At 42.9% G+C, this 20,675-nt stretch overlaps 1 protein-coding gene across 2 annotated transcripts in view; it reads right to left on the bottom strand.

The window, feature by feature from the left end:
- The window catches only part of LOC138497657 (early endosome antigen 1-like), a 734,693-nt gene that overhangs the window by 445,705 nt on the left and 268,313 nt on the right, over positions 1 to 20,675 (bottom strand). For both annotated transcript variants that reach the window (XM_069621253.1, XM_069621252.1), the window contains exon 5: positions 13,224 to 13,338. In XM_069621253.1, coding sequence (XP_069477354.1) covers positions 13,224 to 13,338 — 115 coding nt within the window. The remainder of the gene's footprint in view (positions 1 to 13,223; positions 13,339 to 20,675) is intronic.

The raw sequence follows: 20,675 nt of genomic DNA on the forward strand, positions 1-20,675 counted from the left end.
ACTGGTGCACGAATATCCAAAATGCTCTTTCTAATAAAATGGTCACCCTCCAAAATAAAATACTGGCAAAAAGGCTTAATCCCTCTAACTCAGAGACACCCCAGAGACCACAAAAAAAACCAGACCTCAACCTACTCCAAGAATTCAAATTTGCCCAAGTTACTACGGCAGAAGTTGAAAAGATCATAGCATCCCTTGAACCATCTAATTGTCAAGGCGACTCATGTCCGGTCCAAATAATTAAAGAAGCTGCTAGAGAACTCGCCCCGTTCATCACTAAACTTATAAACGCCTCATTCAGGACCTGTCAAGTACCTACCAACCTCAAACATGCGTGGGTTCTGGCTTTACTCAAGAAAGCCACATTACACCCAACCATCCCCACTAACTACAGGCCTATAACTACTGTCCCCTTTCTACTTAAAATAATAGATAAAGCTGCTTATCTCCAGATGCAGCAATATATAGAGACTAATAATCTGTTAGGACTTAGACAATCAGGCTTTAGACCACTCCACGGAACTGAAACTGCCCTGATCGATCAGAAGATGCACATAGACCAACTGAAGGAAAATAGACAATGCGCTCTACTTCTCTTACTAGACCGGTCAGCCGCTTTTGACTTGGTGGACCACACTATCCTTTGCAAACACCTTTCATCAGCGGCCCACTCCTCGCAAGAGGCTACAGACTGGATAAAATCCTTTCTAAGCAATAGATCGATGAGTCTTTGCCTCGTCTGTTGCTGCAGACCCTGCCCCGATCAGATGCAGAGTGCCACAAGGCTCGTGTGTCCCTCCAACCATGTACAGTGCATTTAGTAAGCCTCTCTTTGACAAACTAGACCTTCTGGGTGTCATCTACACTAGCTATGCAGATGACACCCAGACACTCATCCCTCTCTCTGGCAACTACGACACAGACAGTGCCCTTCTAGACAAAGTCTATCTGATCATCCAGGCTAGGATGGCAGTCCACAGCCTCTGCTTGAATGATAAGACCACCGAGTTACTAATCCTAGGCGCCTCTACTAACCTGAATAAACTTGATACCCAATACTCCTCATTCAATATAGATGGCAATATCATCAAAGTTGCCAAGGAGACTAAAACTCTAGACTTTCACCTTGATTCCACACTGAACTTAGAAAAACAAGTGAATGTGACTGCATCCGCTACTTCATACACTTGCAAGCGCATATGAGCTTGCAAACCGTACCTCTCGACAAATAGCTGCATTACACTGGCAAGAGCTCTAATATTATCAAAACATACTGTAATGCACTGTACACAGGAGAGAATAAATATATCATAAAAAAACTCCAAATATTACAAAATAACGCTCTTAGAACAGCCTTGAGCATCCCGAAGAAAGATATCTCTGAAATCAGAAAAAAGCATAACTGGCTTTCTATAAAGAACAGGAATCACTTCAAAATATTGTCCATTACACACAAATACCTGAACAATGCTGCTCCTCAATACCTAAAAGAGAAAGGGCCTCATTACGAGTTTGGCGGTAACCCTTAAATCCGGTGGTCGTGCTATTACCGCCGGATTTATGGGTCTGCCAAATCAGGGCTTCGGCGGATTTCTCCCCAGCTCTGAGCTGGGGGGTAATCCGCCCAAAATTCGTGCTATTACCGCCGGTGGGAAATCCGCCAGCGGTAAGAGCACGATAATTCCCCATTGAGCCCAATGGGGAATGGGGCATTCCCGAATGGGCTCAGTGGGTAATGGGGAAATCCATTACCGCCAAACCCGTGATCCGGCACTAATAGCGCCGGGGGGTTTGGCGGTAGGGCTAATACCGCCGGCGGTAATACCGCCGGCATTACTGCCCAACTCGTGATGAGGACCAAAGTCATTAAGAAAACTTCATCCCGACCAACTAGATCCATCAACTCCTACTGCATTACCGTTCCTTAGTTTAATCTGAAAAGAGCTGGCGGCAACAGATTCCCAGGCCAAGCGGCTGAAGCATGGAATGTCCTCCCTCTTCATCTGCGCACTGATCAGCCATTCCAATGCTTCAGGCCCAATACCAAAAAAGGGCTAGCTACGAATGATAGGCCATTCTCAGGCGCTTGGAAAACCCCGAACTTCTTCTATTCCTTTTTTTTCATTATGCACTTGCTGCTTACAGGAACACAGTCCTCCCTACCTGTCACTGCTGTAAATCATTTGTACATTTCGTACGCCTATACTTTGTCCTGACACTTATCGCTGTTACTTTTCTTTTTCTTCTTGTTTTTATGATTATGTATGCACACAATCTGGTATACATGTACACTAATATGTACACTTTCTGTAACTAAGCTGTCTTGCAATGCGCCCAGATATCCCAGGGTGTGGAGCGCTATACATATTAATAAAACAAACAAAACAAACAAATACAACAAACATCTTCTGTGGTGATTTTAATTTGCCAGGGACCTAAGCCACAAAGAGAATAAGGTAGACTCTCCTCCAGCCCAAGGATTCCCTGGACATAAAACATCACATATTTAATCCTACCCCTAAACATACACCACCATGTCTTCAGAGCAGCTCCCCTGATACAATGTTTTATTCATATCCCACTTGATTGGACAGACTATGTTGACATTCCCCTTCTCTTTACACATCCAACAAGGGACAGGGTGAACCGATCAAGTCGTCAAGTCGCCCCATTACGGACTTCCCTTTGGAAGTACACAAACACAAACCCACATACTCTAACCAAACCCAGCGTCCCCAGCATCAATTTGCTCTTATCATCTCTCAACCAAACTGTAATGGAACTAATTGTTTAACTCTCATGCGAAGGTGCATGAGCATCAATCTGCCATCTGGTATACGGAACAACTTAACAACAATGAGCAGTCCATTAAGCCACTCAAGAATGCTGGTGTAAAACAGAGGAACAAAGACCTCCTCACCCCTGATGCCCCAAGCATGCCAAAACCCCATATTGCTCATCAACTATCTCGCCAGCCGCTATCAGGAGTAAAGCTCTCTTCATGATAGTCAAATACCGCTCAAATGCTTTGCCCAAACCAGTAATACCCAAGTTTACATGAAAAAACAACCCTTTTAACACATTTTCCATCCATAATGTAGATAACATATGACAACAGATTGATATGCAAAAATAAGTTCCCCGCTCTCGACCACATCAATATGCATAAAAAACCTTGACCATCCCACTCACATCCAAGGATCTTTTTGACACCGACATCACTTCCATGATATACTTAAAGCAGATCAAAGAGACTGCCTTCATCCCTCTCCCTGAAACAGTAAATGCCAGATTAATGCGAAACATCTTCCTACGCACCCTGAAAACCTGACTAATGGGTCCTATCCTCAAAAAAACACATCCTGGAACGAAACGATCTTGCAAACTACCAACCTATCACCATCCTTCCATTCATTCGAAAAATCATTGAAAAGGCAGTTGCCAACCAACTCCATTATCAGTTTAACCAATATGGCCTGCTCCACGATTACCAGTCTGGTCCAGACCAAAATGTAGCACTTTAACAGCCACCATCCAAGTCCTCTTTACATTATGGAAAATGTGATTTGTGCCTCAGTGGTCTGGGGGAAAAGTACGCCCCTTGCATACTACTGCATTATAATATTGAGGAGATACTGCAAACTGACATCTTTAAACAACTGTTTCTTGCTTGCGAAAGGTGAGGCTTTAGGCTTTAATGCGAATGAATTTACAATGAAGGCTCCTCACCTAGAGGGTAGCTATGCTCGCCTTCACATCTATCGCTTCTGCTGCGTTTCCATTTTGGCAAACAATACCGCGTTTTAGGCTCCCGCTTACTTAGGAAAATTGGCTTTAGTAGACAGAAGTCATTATACTGTAAGCATTTTCGCCTGCCACAGACGTGTGTGAATCTTTGAGGTGTATATTCAACTTTAGCAAATGTATCACGTTATGCTATCCTCCATGATAACCCTGACTAACAAGTAGGAATGCAGCTGGTATCAAAGATCTGTATAGCGGGGCTTTGTTCCCTGCTTGCAACATTGTTTCAGTATGATTCCTCGCTCTGCCTGGACTCCCCCTTCCATTGAAACACATGCGTTCCTGTGGGTATAGGAGAACAGTGCGCGGGGGGAGGGGGCTTCTCACTTGCACCAAAGGATGTTGGTTTGTTTTGTTCCGTTTGCTTTTTACTAATCCATTTTTCACCAATCCACCAGAATGGTCAGTAGTCCATGACAGCGGTCCTCCTTGACCTCTCAGCCCCATTTAACATGGTTTACCACTTCACACTGACCATCCTACAAGTGAACAGGATTCGCTTCTCAGGCACAGTTGTCAACTGGCTTGCATCTTAACTCTCAGCAGACACCAAGACATCCAGAGGGGCCACTTCAAGTCAGACCACCACCTGGTCACCTATGAGTCCAGCAAGCCTCTATACTCTAACCAGTGATCTTTAATCTATGCATTGAGGCATTGACAGCCCTTCTCAATGATCCAAATGTCTCGGTCCAATAACACGTTGAGGGCACCCAATTATACTTATAAGTCAGTTGTGCCCTGGACATCTCAGTCCTCAGGAATGTCTTTGTTTCTATCCAAGCCTAGATAGAAGCTCAATCACACAAAGACAGAATTGCTTTTGTTCTGTTACACATCTAAGCAGGATACCATTCAAGGGTGGCTAATTGACATGCACCTTGATGGCTTCCCACCTCAACTGGCCTGACTGACAAATAACTCAGGTTCAATACATAGACAGGACTCTCTCCTTTGCACAACACATCCACTAAAAACACAAACCGCCTGTCACCAGCTACCGCTCCTTTGGAATATAAAACCCTTCTTGCCACCAGAGTACTTCCAAATCACAGGCCGTGGTAATCTCTGACATCAATAAGAGAAAATGCATCCTCACCAGTGTTGCACAGAAGCACCTGGCCTCACCTAGGGCTGCCAAACACGCTGTGGCACGACTCCGAATGGGAAACAAGAAGTATATTTCTCCCATTACAAGGGAGCTGCACTGGCTTCCCATCCCAGACAGAAAACTCAAGACTACCTACATCACCTATAAGGCAACCACCACGACCACACACCTGCCTATATAGCTGCAGACCTCTTCAACTCCGGTGGGCCATGCTCCTCCAGGTTGTTGCTTGCTGTGCCCCTGCCTACAGAAAGACCATCCTGGCGGCAATCTAAACAGGGCCACTGCTTGGCAGTTCAGGAAGGAATTCAATTCCTTATTTTTCAGCCAAAACCTGGGTGCCCTCTATACTCATTGCACTGGCGCATCACATCCTACCCCTATGGCCAGAACTTTCTGTTTAATATAATGTAACCTCCCACCTCACCTTATATGTTACACTTAATTTTATGTATAAGGCTCTGTTTCCTACTGAGGTTAGCACTTTATAAAACCCAGATACAAACAGAAATACTGCAGGGACTGCATTAAAGCACCAGCAGAGTATGCATCCATGCTACTACTTACAAGAAGACTTTGTGTGGCGCCTAAAGGTGCAGATAATTATTGTAGTACATGGTGCAAGCCCCTACCTCCTGAACTGGATTTGGGGTTGGTGTAGGTGAGACAAGTGGATTCTTCTCACACAACCCCCAGGCCCTGCATCACAGAGCAGGTGGTGCCCGACCCCCATGGTCACCTACTCGTAGCCAGGCAGGGGGAAATTGTCGCAGGAAATACTTTCCAAAACTTCCAGTCTCACTGTGGAAGATTCAGTTGGTGTTGTCCTTGGTCGACTCTTTCAGATCTTTAGTGCTACAGCTTTGAATCATTTTTGATAATTTCACACTGCAAATTAAAATTTTGAACTTGGCTTTTCCAATATCAAACAATACTAGGTTTATAAAAATAAATATATGCCGGTCCGATAGCACAGCGAGTAGAGCGCTCACTTTGACATCTGCAGAGCCTGCTGACAGGTTCGAATCCCGGCAGGGCCAAACTTAGCCTTTCATCCTTCCGAGGTCGATAAATGAGCACCACACACCGTGGGTAATAATAAGCAGCGCTCAGATACCTGAGGGTTTGTAGCGCTATATAAATGCTAAGTTATTATTAATTATTATTTATTATTATTATTATTATTATTATTATTATAATATGGTACAAAAAACCCACACTGTAATGCACAATAGAAAAGTATCTTATCCTATAAATATATACCAAGCACGCCCCCTAGGCTCTTTTTGAGAGTTTTCGCCACCGAATTAAGGCAGAGGTACAACCTTTGGTTTGGAAATTTTAAATAGGAAAGGCTTCTAAGAGTACAGGGAAAATCTCAGTTCCATACAGAGTTAAAAATGTGAAAAATATTTGTTGAAATAGGTTCTACAAAAGCATTCCACATGATCTACACATCACACAGACCTAATTAAATGATTTCTCTACTGACTAGCGGCACAAGCAGAATGTGCTGGACCAGAAATTCATCTGCCGATGACTACGTGGTCAGAACAAGAAAACAATCTGATATTTGGTCTACTCACGAGTTCCTGGCCAGACCCAATGTTTGTAGGAGGCGATTTTAACATTTCCCTAGATTTCATTATGGATAGGACGGCAGTGCCCAGAGAAATGGGAGGCGCTACAGAGCTTAATGGAGAATTTATCATGTAAAGAGCTGGTGTTTATTACATCGATCTAAAAATGAATACTCCAACTACTGTTCTCATAAAGGATATTGGAGTATAGAGGCTATTTTATGCAGAACAGTCTTGCCTGCATAGTATGGATTGAGAGTATCAAAGTATTTCTCTTTCAGATTCACCCTCATATTGGTTGGTTGGGATGAATTGGGTAGCAAGTGATTCTCGGGGGGAGAACCTGGTCGTTTGACGGAAACTATTGAAAGATGATGAATTTTGTAATTGGGTCCATGAAGAAAGGGGTTTATTTGTGGAATGTAATTTGGGTTCAAACTATCTATGTGACTGTATAAAGGACTGTTTTTTGAGGGTCTAGTCAACTCTCACTGAATCAGCAGGGCCTTCAGTAGGCATACTGCTGAGAAAGTTAAGAAAGAAGGGGAACTGAACATTCTGGTAATTAACCGCTCTGAAGCTAATCAATTAAGAAGGACTATGGTGAGTATTGACCATCAGCTATTGTTGGCTAGATCAGCATTGGCAATCATTCAGGAAAAATCCAAACAAAGATCAAACAATCCTGGCCAGAGAAAGTATGGGGAACATTTTGACACATATTATTAAGATTGCTTTGGCAGATAGGCAACCGAAAGGGATAAAAAGCACTTTCAGTGAGACTACCTTTGACCCTGAGGATGTGAGTGAGTCTTTCCCAGATTTCTATGAAACTTTGTATAATAAGGTAGGCACCAGAGGAAGATGTAAATCAAAGTTATTCAATGCAAACTCCCATCTTTTTTCCAGGATCAGGCAGGTATTTTAGGTCAACCAATATTGTTGTCCATCGATGTTGCAAGCCATTAACCTTCTCCCTGAAGGTAAAGCAGCAGGACCATATGGTATTGTTTTGGAGGTATATCAGACATTTAGAAAATAATGGCATAGCTCTGTTTGGAGTGGTTGAGGAGATGGAGGCAAATGAGAGAGTGACCCAATCATTGAAAGAAGCAATGAGAATTACTCTTAAAACCAGTGAAAATCAACCTAATGCCCAATCTCCTTAGTCTATGCAGATAGTAAGGTATATAGTAAAATATTGCAATTATGATTGGACAAGATATCATCACATATTCTTGAGGACCAGCATGGTTTACATCTAGGAAGGAGTACCATGGAAGACACAAATTTGGTGCAATTAGTGATTGAAGTTGTGACTAGGGATTTCTCCAGCTCTGCTTCACTTTTTTGGATGCTCGAAAGGCATTTGATAGGATTTACTCTAGTTTCCTCTGGGGCGCATGGTGACAATGGGACTGCCAGCTCTTTTCATCAGAAGAATTCAGGCCTGTTATCAAGAGCGGTCCTCATTGGTTAAAATGGGAGATACTGACTCCAGGATGTTCAGGATCAAACAAGAGATAAGGAAGGGCTGTTTTATCTCTCCCCTGCTCTTCACAAATTATATTGACCTCCTTGTGCAATGCTTGTGGAGAGAGAAGAAGGAAGAGCGAAAGATAGAAAGGGAGAGACAGAGAAGGGGAGAAAGAGAGAGAGAGAGAGAGGGAGAGAGAGAGAGAGAGAGAGTCAGACAGACAGAGATAGAGAGAGGAAGCCTTTTCTGTTAGGCAATTAGGGGGCTGAAAGTTGCACTTTATGCTGATATTGTGGTTCTTGCATTTGATCCAATTCAATCAACACTGGCAATTGTACACATACATGCTCAAGGCATAATTTCTGGTTATTCAGTTATTGTAAATAAAATACAATCACCGGGTTGGAATTGTCCGCAGTTCCAGGATTAGCAGGTTGAAAAGGTTAAATACCTAATATCTTTTTAGATAAGGATCTGACATGAATAGGGGAAATAATCTAGATTTAGTAGGTAGGGAGGTACCGGCCATAATGCAGAAGTGGCTAAATCTTCCCATCTCAGTTATAGGCCATGTTAACCTAGTTTGTTTGGTTGTTCTCTCAAAAGATTTATATTTATTTTGGGCCTTTTTTGTGCACCATAAAAGTCAATGGTTGTCAGGGATTAATTCTAAAAAAAAATCCTTTATAAAGGAAAAGTAGTACCCGGCGCGAGATTAGGGCACATCTGTGCTGTGACTAGGAGAATGGATGCCTTTCACTCCCTCATTTTCAATGTTGCCATTGGATGTCATCCCAACTAAAAGAAAACTTGGGGTCAAAGGGCCAGATTTCATGGGCCTCTGCAATTTTGAAAGAGCAACTGGGATGTGGAGGCGATTTGGTGATCCCAAGTTTAAAAATAAGTCAAGTCTTGGTCCAGTGAGTTTCTGATGATTATGTGGCATGAGATTTTGGAAAGATTTAAAATTCCTTGACTGCATCTGCATAATAGTCTGAGATAATTCTATTTTACCTCTTCTGATATTCCAGGATGAGTTAATGAGCAGGCAGGAGGTGCTGCATCTTAAGTGCATAGGCCCATGTATGTTGGAAGTCTCTGTATTGACACTAGCATTCAATCAGATAGCTCAAAAGGTATAATATTCCCAGAGCAGACTTTTGTAATGTTTGGGGGGTCAGGAATTTTCTTGTTTTGCTCACTCCTTTGACCGGATTGGATGTGGCAATTGAGTAATTTCTTTCTATACGAATAAAATAGATCGGGTCAATTTCCATGTATTATAAACTATTTAATGTATATGTATAGAATAGAATATTTCAATGTAAAACATTGGATGGAGATATAGTGCTGAGGAAATGGGCTCCATAATGTGGGAGGGATGTCCTGGGAAGGCCATTATGTAAATGTTTAGGTGTCACTCAAAGGACATCACAATAACCCAGAAGATTCACAAATTCCAATGTATATCCTGTTGGTATTAAATTCTGCCCCATTAAAGAAATGGAGCAAACACAGCAATTGTTAAGTTCCGAAATGAGGAGAGCATGAGGAAGATTTGACCCATATGTTTTGTAACTGTCCTTCAACTGCAGACCTATTGGTCAGAGGTTTTTGGTACAATTACAAGACAAGTTCTCCTTTCAACCCAATTAGCACTCCTTCTCTGTACTGATACAGATTGGGTCTCCTGGGAGAGAGAGGTAAAGGGGAAGATGCTTTTTGAAGTATTCTGCTGGCACAGCTGGCGAAACCGAAGGATTAGAAAGGCCCAAGTCTCCCCGAATAGCTCTTCGTAGAGTGAACTAAAACATCATTGTAACGTAGAACATTGTGTGTTAAACTGTCAGGGATGTAGGTTGATATATAGAAAAGCATGCTGAGATTGTGTGGAATTTATATTTTATGTGGGTGTAAATATAAAATGGATGTTAGTATTAGACATACTGTACTGGGGCACCTGAATTATTTCCTAACTCACAGACTTTAGGGAACTATTGTCACTGTGTTCCTGTTGTCACTGTATTCCTGCTATTATTAAGTGGGTTTTTCAAACCTTTTTAAACCCACCATAACTTTCTTGGTGTTGTGAAAACATGGCTAAATGCTCCAATCACAAGGCTGTTGGAACTATACTGCACTGATGATCTCTAATAAGGGTGAAACCAGGTATGTAGTTTTCCTGGCAGCCTTGCAAATGTCTGTCTTGGGTTGATTGAGCTATGTATAAACTAGCACTGGCCTCTTAGACAAAGAACATTTCCTAGAGAAAAAGGTTTGCATTTGAGGTCATTTGCATACCCACAATACCTCTCTGTTGTGGCTCGGAACTGCAGGTGAACTTCCAGCAATGGCTACTTGGTGGTGTTGTGGAATGTGTGACTTGGCTCAAATAAACTTTCCTACTTTCACATTTCAGGTGAAATGTTTTTTTTTTCAAACCTTTTTAAACCCACCATAACTTTCTTGGTGTGTATATATAATACACGACCTGAGGTAGCGGCCGTGTGGTTATGGTTAAGTTGCTCAACTCATAGGAAGAAAACTTTTTGGGTGGCTTATAACTTCGCTCCCCGTGGACGAATCCTCACCAAACTTTGCAAAAAAATAAAAGTATATGGTCCACTCACTCTTTTGGTGAGGTTTCGTCAAGAGGGGCAAAGTTGTAGGGGGGGTCCCAAATATTTTTTTTTCATAGACAAACTTACAGCAGGGGCGGCGGCTTGGTCGCAAACACATGCTTTTGTTAATTTGATGTAAATCCGTCCAGTAGTTTTTTTTTAAAAATGACCAAAAAGTAAGTTACAAAAAAAGTGTGATATCTGTGTCCGGTCCGCAGATTCAATTCCCTGTTTGGTCCGCAGACCAGACTCTGATTGGCTTAGAAGGCAACGTGGTGTCCGTGGACATTGGATGTGCACACTGATTGGATGGTGAAAAGCGTGAAGTGCGTCTGATTTTTGGAAACGCCCGCCATCTTGGATTCGCAGACATCGGGCGGTGTCCGCGGACATCGGTAAAAACATATTAAAAAACACAACATTGCACTTGTCAAACTTATCAAATATTCTCTGGGGAGGTGAGGGCTGATGAGGATGGGAAGGGATATGGCTGGAAAAAACAGGCGTTTGTCGCTGTAAAAGTCTGCAGACAGTCCTGTGAAGTTCAGGGACACTTCAGATGTTCGGGGGCAGTTCTTGGATGGCTTATAACATTGGCACCACTCAATGAAACTGCATGAAATTTCGGAATTCTATTCTAGACCTGTTACCGAAAGGGTTTGCAAGGTTTTCTGGGATTCTGTAGAGTGGGGGCGAAATTAGAGAGGGGTCCCAAAATAATGTAAAGTTTTATAAATGTGGTGCCATTTGACGAATCTGCACAAAAGTTTGCAAAACGATTTGAAATCTAGTTTTTGTAAAGTTTGGTGGGATTTTCTCAAGAGGACGCTAAATTAGAGGGGGTCTCAACATTTTTAGATGGCTTATAACAATGTTGCTGTTTGACGAATGTGGACAAAAGTTTTCAGAAAGATTATAGATCCAACCTTGAATGTTTGTGTAAACTCTAAATGGATTTTGTCAAGTTGGGGGCTAAGTTATATGACTAATGTATGTACATACATTTTCACACTTTTGAAGAAAAAAAAACATGGGTGGATTTCAAGCAAATTCGTCTAAGAGCATTGGCAAGGACCTGAAAGCATGGTTTTGCAAACATGCCTGTGTTTTATTTTTTGGCAAGTGTCATAATGTAGGTACAAAAAAATAGTGATATACCTTTGGTGACTGAGGAATAGCTTGTGGCCACAGTGATGTCAGACGTTCGCGGAAGTCGACGGAATCAAAACAGTGGAAAAAGTATAGAAGCGCCAAAAATGATGGTAGAAGGTGGGAAATGGCAGAGATTTAAGGCGAAATGTTGTAAATTGGACACAAATGTTGCTACATTGGGGTAAGTATGATAATAGTAAGTTGTAGGAAAATAGCATGCACTGGTTAAAAACCAATGGAATCTCTGAAAAAAACTTTGTTAAAGGGACGTTATCGTCAAGTTGCACTAGTAAAAACCTATGAAATTCAATGGAAAAACGTTACAGGGACGTTATGGTTACAGGTAAAACCAAAAAACCTCAGAAATTAAATAGTTATGGTAAGATACGCAACCTTAACTTGTGCCACCACTGTGCACTGCTAAGACCAACATTCAGGACATCAAATATGACATCACAAATGTCATTGAGGACATCAGTGATGGCATCAGATATCTGGCTCACTTGTTGAAGTAGTTTTTTTGAAATTCTTGTGACATATTGTTTGTCTCCTCCCTCATTTTTGTTAGTAAAGTGTGGTAAGCATTTAAAATTGAATTATATAAATAAAATACTGTATTGGGAATGCACTATGGAACTTAATAAAACACTTCTTTAACATGGTCAAGATAATAAAAAATAGAACATTGCTATAATTTAAAGAAAGTGCTGCATCACACAGACAAAGACAGACACCTCTCAATGATGTGCAACAATCAGGTGTTTTACCATGGCAAAGCAATGCACAGAGAATAACGTAGACAGTTCAGAACAAATAACTTCACTGAGCATGATATGATATGATCGTTTATTTATATAGCGCCTATACACAATGTGTTTCAAAGCGCTTCAAGGCAAGGGAGGGAACAAGGGAAAATACAATGCCATTTTTACAGGCCATGAACAGTAAGCATGTGAAATTAACTATCATACTCAGCTTGACGTCATTTCAGATAGTGAAAGAGCTAAGACATAGATAAGAAAAGGAGTGGGAAGGAAATGGAAACAGGCAACTACCGTACTAGGCCTGACAACATTTCTGGTAGAGCCGGAGAAAAACAAAAGGTGAGGGAGAGGGGTGCAGAAAGAGAGGGGGAGGAATAAAGCAAGCGACTATCGTACTAGGCCTGATGACATTTCAGATAGTGCTGGGCGTGGGGGGGGGACAAGTAAGCGGGGTAGAAGACATACGAGGTTGCTATCATACTAGGTCCAGGGACAATTCTGATACAGTAAGTGCATAGAAGAAAGTAAAGGGAGGAGGGGAGGAGATAGGAAAATGGAAAAAGGGAGAGGAGGAGAGAGCATAGACTAAGCAGTCAAAAAGGGTGTAAAACCCATGAAAAAATGCCCACTCTAACATGGAGTAGAAAGCAAACATCCTCCTAGTTGTGTAGCACATGCACATTTGTAGAGTTATTCTATGACATTTTGAAATACCTGAAAGACTCTGACGATGTCTTTGTAAGGCCTCATTTTCGGCCTTCAGAATTTCTGTGCTGCTTTCTTTTGCGCCAAGCTCTACTTGCACGTGATTTATTGCAGACTGCAGCTCCTATACATATGCAAAAAAAAAAAAAAAGAAGAAACCAAATCTTTTTGCAATTCGTTCATTTTCAGTTTACATTTGAAACCATTACTAAATCTCTGGTACCTTTTTATTTTGGTATTTATTCATAACTATGCCATAGCTTAAAATAAACTACACACGCTATCATGTTCACATTTATCAAAATTATTATTAAAAAAAAATTAAGAAATAATGAAAAAACATTATTCATTGTCTGAGCACTCCAGCCACCCTCCTCATAATGACCTTACCTTTCATGGTTCTCCCATAAAAACCTCTGCTCCAGATTGTATGGCTTATCTTCCTGCTACACCTTATATATGTTCAAATGACCCGTGCCTGATGACGACTGTCTCCACTAATCTTTCATATATGCTGTGCCTAATGCATGTTTGTTTAGAAAGAATCTCAGAGTTTCTGTTTTGTAGTTTTCTGTTTTAGCGCTTGGATGCCCGAGGGCTTTGCCGCTTTATAAGCAAAAATAGATAGGTAGATAGAATGCACTACGACGCCTATATAATTAATACGACCAGCGTTGCAAAGAACCATGCTCACCCTGCTCCTACAGGGGCTCACTCAGCGCCCACTTCTTCTGCTGGCTCCTTGCTTCACCTTGCCCTCCTCAACACTCGCTCCCTTCGGTCACGCGAAGTGGAGATCGAGGATCTTCTCACAGCTTCTAGTCCTGACCTCTTGACAACAACTGAGTCTTGGCTCAATGAAGCTACATCCTCTGAAGCTTTACTTGCCATCCCCAATAACTATCAAATCCTTTGGGCTAACTGCAAAGACAGTCAGGGGGAGGGGTAGCCTTACTTTTTAAAAACTCGCTAAACTGTCACCTGGTCCCCATTGAGGCTCCGGATAGCTGTGAAAGTCTTGTAGCAAAATAAAAATTCTCAGACAACACGTCAATTTCCATCATCATTATATATAGGCCCCCTAGGGCTCTTCCTCTTTTTGAAGAATAGCTTATAAGCATCTTGAACAAAATCACCAAGACGAACTTGTCCTGGTGCTGGGTGATTTTAATCATGGGCCGACTCTCCATCCAACACGGTACTGTCTCCTTAGTGGGTGCTCTTCGGGCCATAGGGTTTGCGCAATGGGTGTTAGGCCCTACACAATTCGCTGGCCACACCCTTGACGGGGTCCTTTCACACCATTTTACGGTTTCCAATCTTATTATTTCTCCATGTATTTGGTCCGATCACCTTTTGTGTCAACATTCCAGGGCCACCAGCAAGACTTGATACTAACCCTAGACTGGTTATTCAAACCAGGAACTGGAAGAGTGTAACCCCTGAAAAATGATCAAGCCTACTCAGAGGTCAGCTTGGTTCACTGGACAGCTTTGAAAGGGCTGACAAACTAGCCTGTCACCTCATTGCTACCAAGAGCTATCAACTTCTTAGCACTCATGAAAAGTCGGTTTGTAAAAAGAAAATTGAAACATTGAATAAATGTTGATTCAATGACAGCATTCTCCACCTTATACACCAGAAACGATCCGCATAACGCTGCTAGCGTAATTAACCCCTCTGCTTCCACTCTGGCTGCCCATAAACTTCTGGTCAAACAATTTAAACAAGCTATCATACAAGCTAAATCCTCTGTTTACAACTCTAGGATTTTACTAGCTAAATCCAGTTCGAAAGAATTATTCGCCATCCTGAATGTATTTAAGGGCAAGCCCTGCATTACCCCTGTCCAGTGAAGAATAATGATTGGTGCCAAACTATTCATAACGCCTTCGCTGATAAGGTCACTTCTCATCAAAATTCCATCCAGCTCTCCAGGAAATCACTTAATCCAATGAAAGACTCCACCTCCATTTCCTTTGAACGTGAATCCCCTAGAACTCCTAATACTCCTTTTGCATTTACCCCCTGCACTGAGAATGTTATTTTCCAGATTGTTACCAGCATGAAACCAACCTCATGCCGTGGGTAATGTCTGTCCCTCTAAGCTCTTCATTGGTTGTTTAGATGTGCTTTGCCCATGGGTAGCCAAGTTAGTTAACTTCTCATTTGCTGAGGGCTCCGTTCCACTCATTCATACGGAGACTTGGATCACCCCTCTCTTGAAGAAAGACAACCTTGACCAATTAGCGGTGGAAAACGACTGCCCTATAACAAACGTTCTGTTTCTCCTTAAAATTCTTGATACGGTTGCTTACTTACAATTTCAGCGATTTATTGAACAGAATAACATCCTTGGCACTCACCAGTTAGGCTTCAGAGCCGGTCATGGTACTGAGACTGCCATGCTAGATCTTAAAGCAAATCTACTAAACATAGTTGCTCACAGCCAACTAGCACTCATAATGCTTCTGGATCTTTTCTCTGCATTTGATCTTGTGGACCACACCATCTTGGGGGAAAGATTACAATCCATAGTTGGCAATGGCTTCTATTGGATTGCCTCCTTTCTTGGCCCTCAGAATGCCAGAGTATCCACCAGGGAGGCATGTTCCAGATGCGCTCCCACTACTTGTAGCGTCCCGCGGGGGTCCTGTATCTCGCCTTCTTTGTTCAATATTTACATCATCCCTCTTTTGAGACTATTAGACGGCATGGGTGTCCGGTATACCAACTAGGCTGATGACAACCAGGTCATTGTGAAACTCACGTATCTATATGCCCAGGATGTAGCCAACCTCAATATTATCTACTCTGCAACCCATGATTGGATGGCTACTAACTCCCTGGCACTCAATACAAAAAAGACAGAACTTCCGATTGTGTCCTCCGACCCAAAACTTAAAACTCTATTGCGGGAATATGACAGCTTTACTATCCTGAATGCCGTTATCCGTGTAGCCAAAAATGTGAAGACCCTCGGCATCACCCTGGATGCTGAGCTAACAATGAATCAGCGTGTTGTGACCTTGTCAACAAACTACTTAGTAACATCCGGCCTTTCGTGCCACATGATAATGCAGACCTCCTAGCCTCTGCCTTTGTTAATTCCTGCCTGGATTACTGCACCAGTCTCCTGAGTGGATGTTCTCAGCTTAATCTATCCTCCCTCCAGATAACTCAGAATGGTGCTGTTCATGCCATCACAGGTCCATCTAATTGACTTGTTTAACAGCTTCCAGGCGGGAACTTCACTGGCTCTGATAAACAGCTGTAACACATTATTGAATATTAGATCGTTTAAAAAAAAGGTGCCTACAACTCTAGTATTGCTAATGACAAAGAAATCCCAGGGCCTTGCAAACATCTTCCCTAAACCTCCAAGTCTGCCAAAAATGTAGCTCCCTTTCTTCATCCAAACCCTTCTATTTCATTATCAAATGTTTAAGTATTTCCATCTTGTTCTTTGTGTGACTCAGTTGGCTGATTACATCTTGATCCCATTCCTAGATCCCAACACATCCAATGAATCTAACAGGCTCAAACAAAATTGCATAACTGTCCTACACATTTGCCGATTAGGGAATAGCCTAAATCAAGGTTGGTGTTCAACTGTTTAAGGATATACTTTTGGGTATTCTCATGCCAAAGTTTTTATCTGCAGATAGGTGTAATTTCACCCATCCTATCCAATTTCTTTACTTTCTAGGTTATATCTTTTATCAGGACTTGCAGGGACAGATAGCTAAAAGACGTGGGAGCAGAAAAGGCACAGGAATTTGAGCTGTTCTGCACAGTTGGATGAACAGTTTTAAAAAGCTGATCGTGCCTGCAGAAGATTAGGGAGATTGTGGCAGAGTACCCAAATGAGAGCAGAATAGGAATCACTTTTAAATCCCAACAGAGCACTAATGATTGTTAAGGAAGGACACCATTTTATGATTAGTTGTGAAAAAATGTATATTTAATGTCAGCCTTTACATTTGGAAGAGCAAGGCAACTTGTGTTTCGCGATAAAGTGCTTCTTGAAGGCTGATGCACTATGAAACTGGTTGAGTTTCGATAATCCACTCGCAAAAAAGTTTTCCATTGTTTTAGTACCATTTTAATTTTTAATAAAATCACAAAAGCTTGAGTTTCGATACCTTCTATTGGACTACCTCAGAGTATTATGCTATAATATAAAATTAATTAGCTTTCCAAAGTCCCAAAGACCTTCATCGGATGGTAATGGGCAAAAGTGAGACATGCCAGAAAGGCTTCACAATTTCCCAGATTCCAAAGGATGGTTCAATGTTCTTTATTTTATAAAGACAAAAGTATGGTTTTCTGAGCATTTTCACAGGCAAGGTAAAGGTCCAACTATGGGGCATCCCTCTCTCTCTCTCTCGACCTCCCAGGAGCTCCCTTCACCCTAGCCCAGCATAGACTTCCCCAACTCCAGAATTGAAAGATTTAAGACTAGTAAACAGGTAAACTAAGTTTGCAACTCAGTCTACAATTTGGTGAGGGCCTAAAGGCTGTGGACCTCTCGGAATCACTCCCTTCAGGACTTCGGAGGGGACTCCTTATTCTAGAAATATCCTCAAGGTGTTTGTTATATTGTGCCAATTTCAGCCGCATTGTTCCTTTCTATCGCACACTCGCTCCCATTTTTCCTCTCTGTACTCTTCTTACCACTGACTCTCCATTCTACTCTAGTCCCACTCTTCCTTTCCCCTTCGCTTCCATCGAGTGGCGTAACAACATTTGGGGGCCCCCCCTGCAAGCCATGCTGAGGGCCCCCCCCCAATTCGGCAACAAATCACAGGTCGCTTCACACTCTGGGCTGCCCTAGATTACCACGCTTGCGCAATATGCAAAAACGTGCTGCTGAAGGGGTATGCTGCACAATGCACTAGGAGAAAGATATAAATATGTGTTTTAATACAACATACAGCACACTCTGAGAAGAATTTGCTAAAAAGCCAGAGTGTTTTCAATTGTTTGTAGGGTAACACCACTCCAATACATGCAATTCAACAACAGTGCACAGGAACATTAATGCTTTGCTATTAAAAATGCCATGATACAATGAAAACATGTCCAACTGGCTTCACAATGTAGACCAGTGTAGACCCGGAATAACATTACAGTAAAGTATGCCGGGCAACAATTAGACATAGCTATACTGGTTGCACCAAAATGCCATTCAAAGCAATAACACTCATCTGGAAGAGAGCACACATCCAAGCCCGTGCCTATGTGGCCTCTAACAACACGGCAAAACTCTTTAAAATCTGCAAGGAACTGGCCAATCCTGTTGCGGTATCTACCTCTCCTGTTCCCTCCCAGGCCCTCTGTACAGGTCTGGCCTCTCACTTATCGGCTAAAACTCAGGACATTCTGTCCTCGATCTCTTCTTCCTCTGGCTCTTCCTCTCTCAACACCCCCTTTGGCCATCTCTCCCTCTCCTCCTCCTTTCTCCTCATTCTCTCTGGCAACACCTGACAAAGTTTATAGACAAGTCCGCTCTATGGTGTCATCCAAACAGGCGCTCCCCTGTTGATCCAGAACCATCAAGGACCATATTGACACCCTCGCTCCAGCCTTGGCTTATTTCTGTAATCACTCTTTCGCCACTGCAACATTCCCCTCCCCCCTTGTTCACCCACTCCTCAAGAAGCCATCTGCCGATCCTACCTGCCCGGCAAACTATCGCCCAATCTCCATCAGCCCTTTCCTGGACAAACTCTTGGAAAAGCTGGCCATCTCCCAGCGTACTCTCCACACTGAGTCTGTTGGTTGTCTCCATGACCATCAGTCTGGCTTCAGAGCTTCCAGAGGCACAGAAACTGCCTGTGAAGATCTGCTCTCTAACCGTGATTCAAGCATTCCTGCTGTCCTCATCCTCCTTGATGTTTCCTCTGCTTTTGACATGGTCAACCACGCCATCCTGATCAATCGACTCTGTGTGAACCTGGGCATCTAAGATCAGGCCATGGAATGGCTGGCCTCCTTCCTCTTGGACCGCCCCTCCCAGTCCAACATTGTCCCTTTCGCTCCACCACCTCTCATTCTACCTGTGGCGTTCCCTAGGGCTCCATCCTCTCACCCTGGTTTTTGAACCTCTACTTGGCCCCTTTGGCTCACCTGATCTCTACCTTCTCCCTTCTCCTCTAACTTCCATTGTTATGCAGAGGACACTCAGCTTTCCTTCAGGCTCCCCTCAGCCCCCAATCCTCTCTCGCTCATTCCAGACTGTCTTTCCGCGATTCAGGATTGGCGCGCCTCCAACAATCTCTGCCTTAATGCCACTAAGACAGAGATCCTTCTCATTGGGACTCCTACCCCTGCTTTCCCTCTCTCCCTCTAGCCACCCGCCTTGGGCCCTCTTCCTTCAACTTCCTGCAAGGCAAAGAACCTTGGTGTCATCTTCGACTCTCTTTCTCTCCTCACATCTCTGACATCGCCAGGAAGTCCCACTACCAGCTGCCTCTCCTCAAAGGGACGCTTCCTTTTCTCACTTTCTCCCAGAAGCTTACTGTCTCCAGGGCCCTGGTTCTCTCTAGGCTGGACTACTGCAACAGCCTCTTTCTCAATCTGCCTTTCTCTCCACCCTCTGCAACTAATCCAGAACAGGACTGCAAGTCTTATCCTTGGCCACAAGCCCAGGAACCGTATCTCACCAGCCCTGAAAACTCTCCACTGGCTCTTGGTGGCTGCATCAAGTTCAAGACTCTTTGCATTGTCCACAAGGCTTTCTAGGGTAGGGGCCCACACTACATCCAATGCTCTCTTCTAAAATATCTTCCTTTTTCCTTTCTACAGCAATTGACTGAACTAATTGTAGCATATGTTTTCAGAGTTATGGAATGTTTTCAGAGTTATGGAATTTTCGTTCATATACTTTCTTTTCTCCTTTTCTTTTTCTTTAACTTTCTTTGCCTTTTTTTTTCTTTTCATGTTGAATTTGAAATGTAATTGGTAAAAAGCTTCTTTTGAAGCTAATACTAATAAAAAAAAATATATATATATATCTTCCTTCTCGAGCCCTTCGCTTAGCTACCTCCAACTCTCTAAGGGTTATACGCTTCTCAAGGCAGAGAGTGGGGGGTAGATCCCTCTCCTCTGCAGGTCTCCCCCTCTGGAATGGCCTCCTGTCTCTCTCAAACTTGAGCCGGACCACCTCAAGTTCCTGAAGCAGCTCAAAACGTTCCTCTTCTCCTCTGCTTTCTCTCCCTCCCCTGCTGACCTGCTTAACCTACCTGTTTGCTGTACAGACTGGTTGCTTGGCTACCCTCAGAGTCTCACTGAGCCCAGGCTCTTTCTTTATCAGTCACTTTTGCACTGCCTCTGGGCCTACCACGCACTTGGGGGCTGTAAACCCTACAGTCCCTTGTTCTCCTTGCACTACCCGGAGCCGCGCTGCCCTGGCTGCACTTACTCAAATCATTGCTGCCCTGTTTTCCCCTCCCCTCT

Source organism: Ambystoma mexicanum, chromosome 5q (genome assembly GCF_040938575.1).
Source record: "Ambystoma mexicanum isolate Mex_15411 chromosome 5q, UKY_AmexF1_1, whole genome shotgun sequence".
NCBI lineage: Eukaryota > Metazoa > Chordata > Amphibia > Caudata > Ambystomatidae > Ambystoma > Ambystoma mexicanum.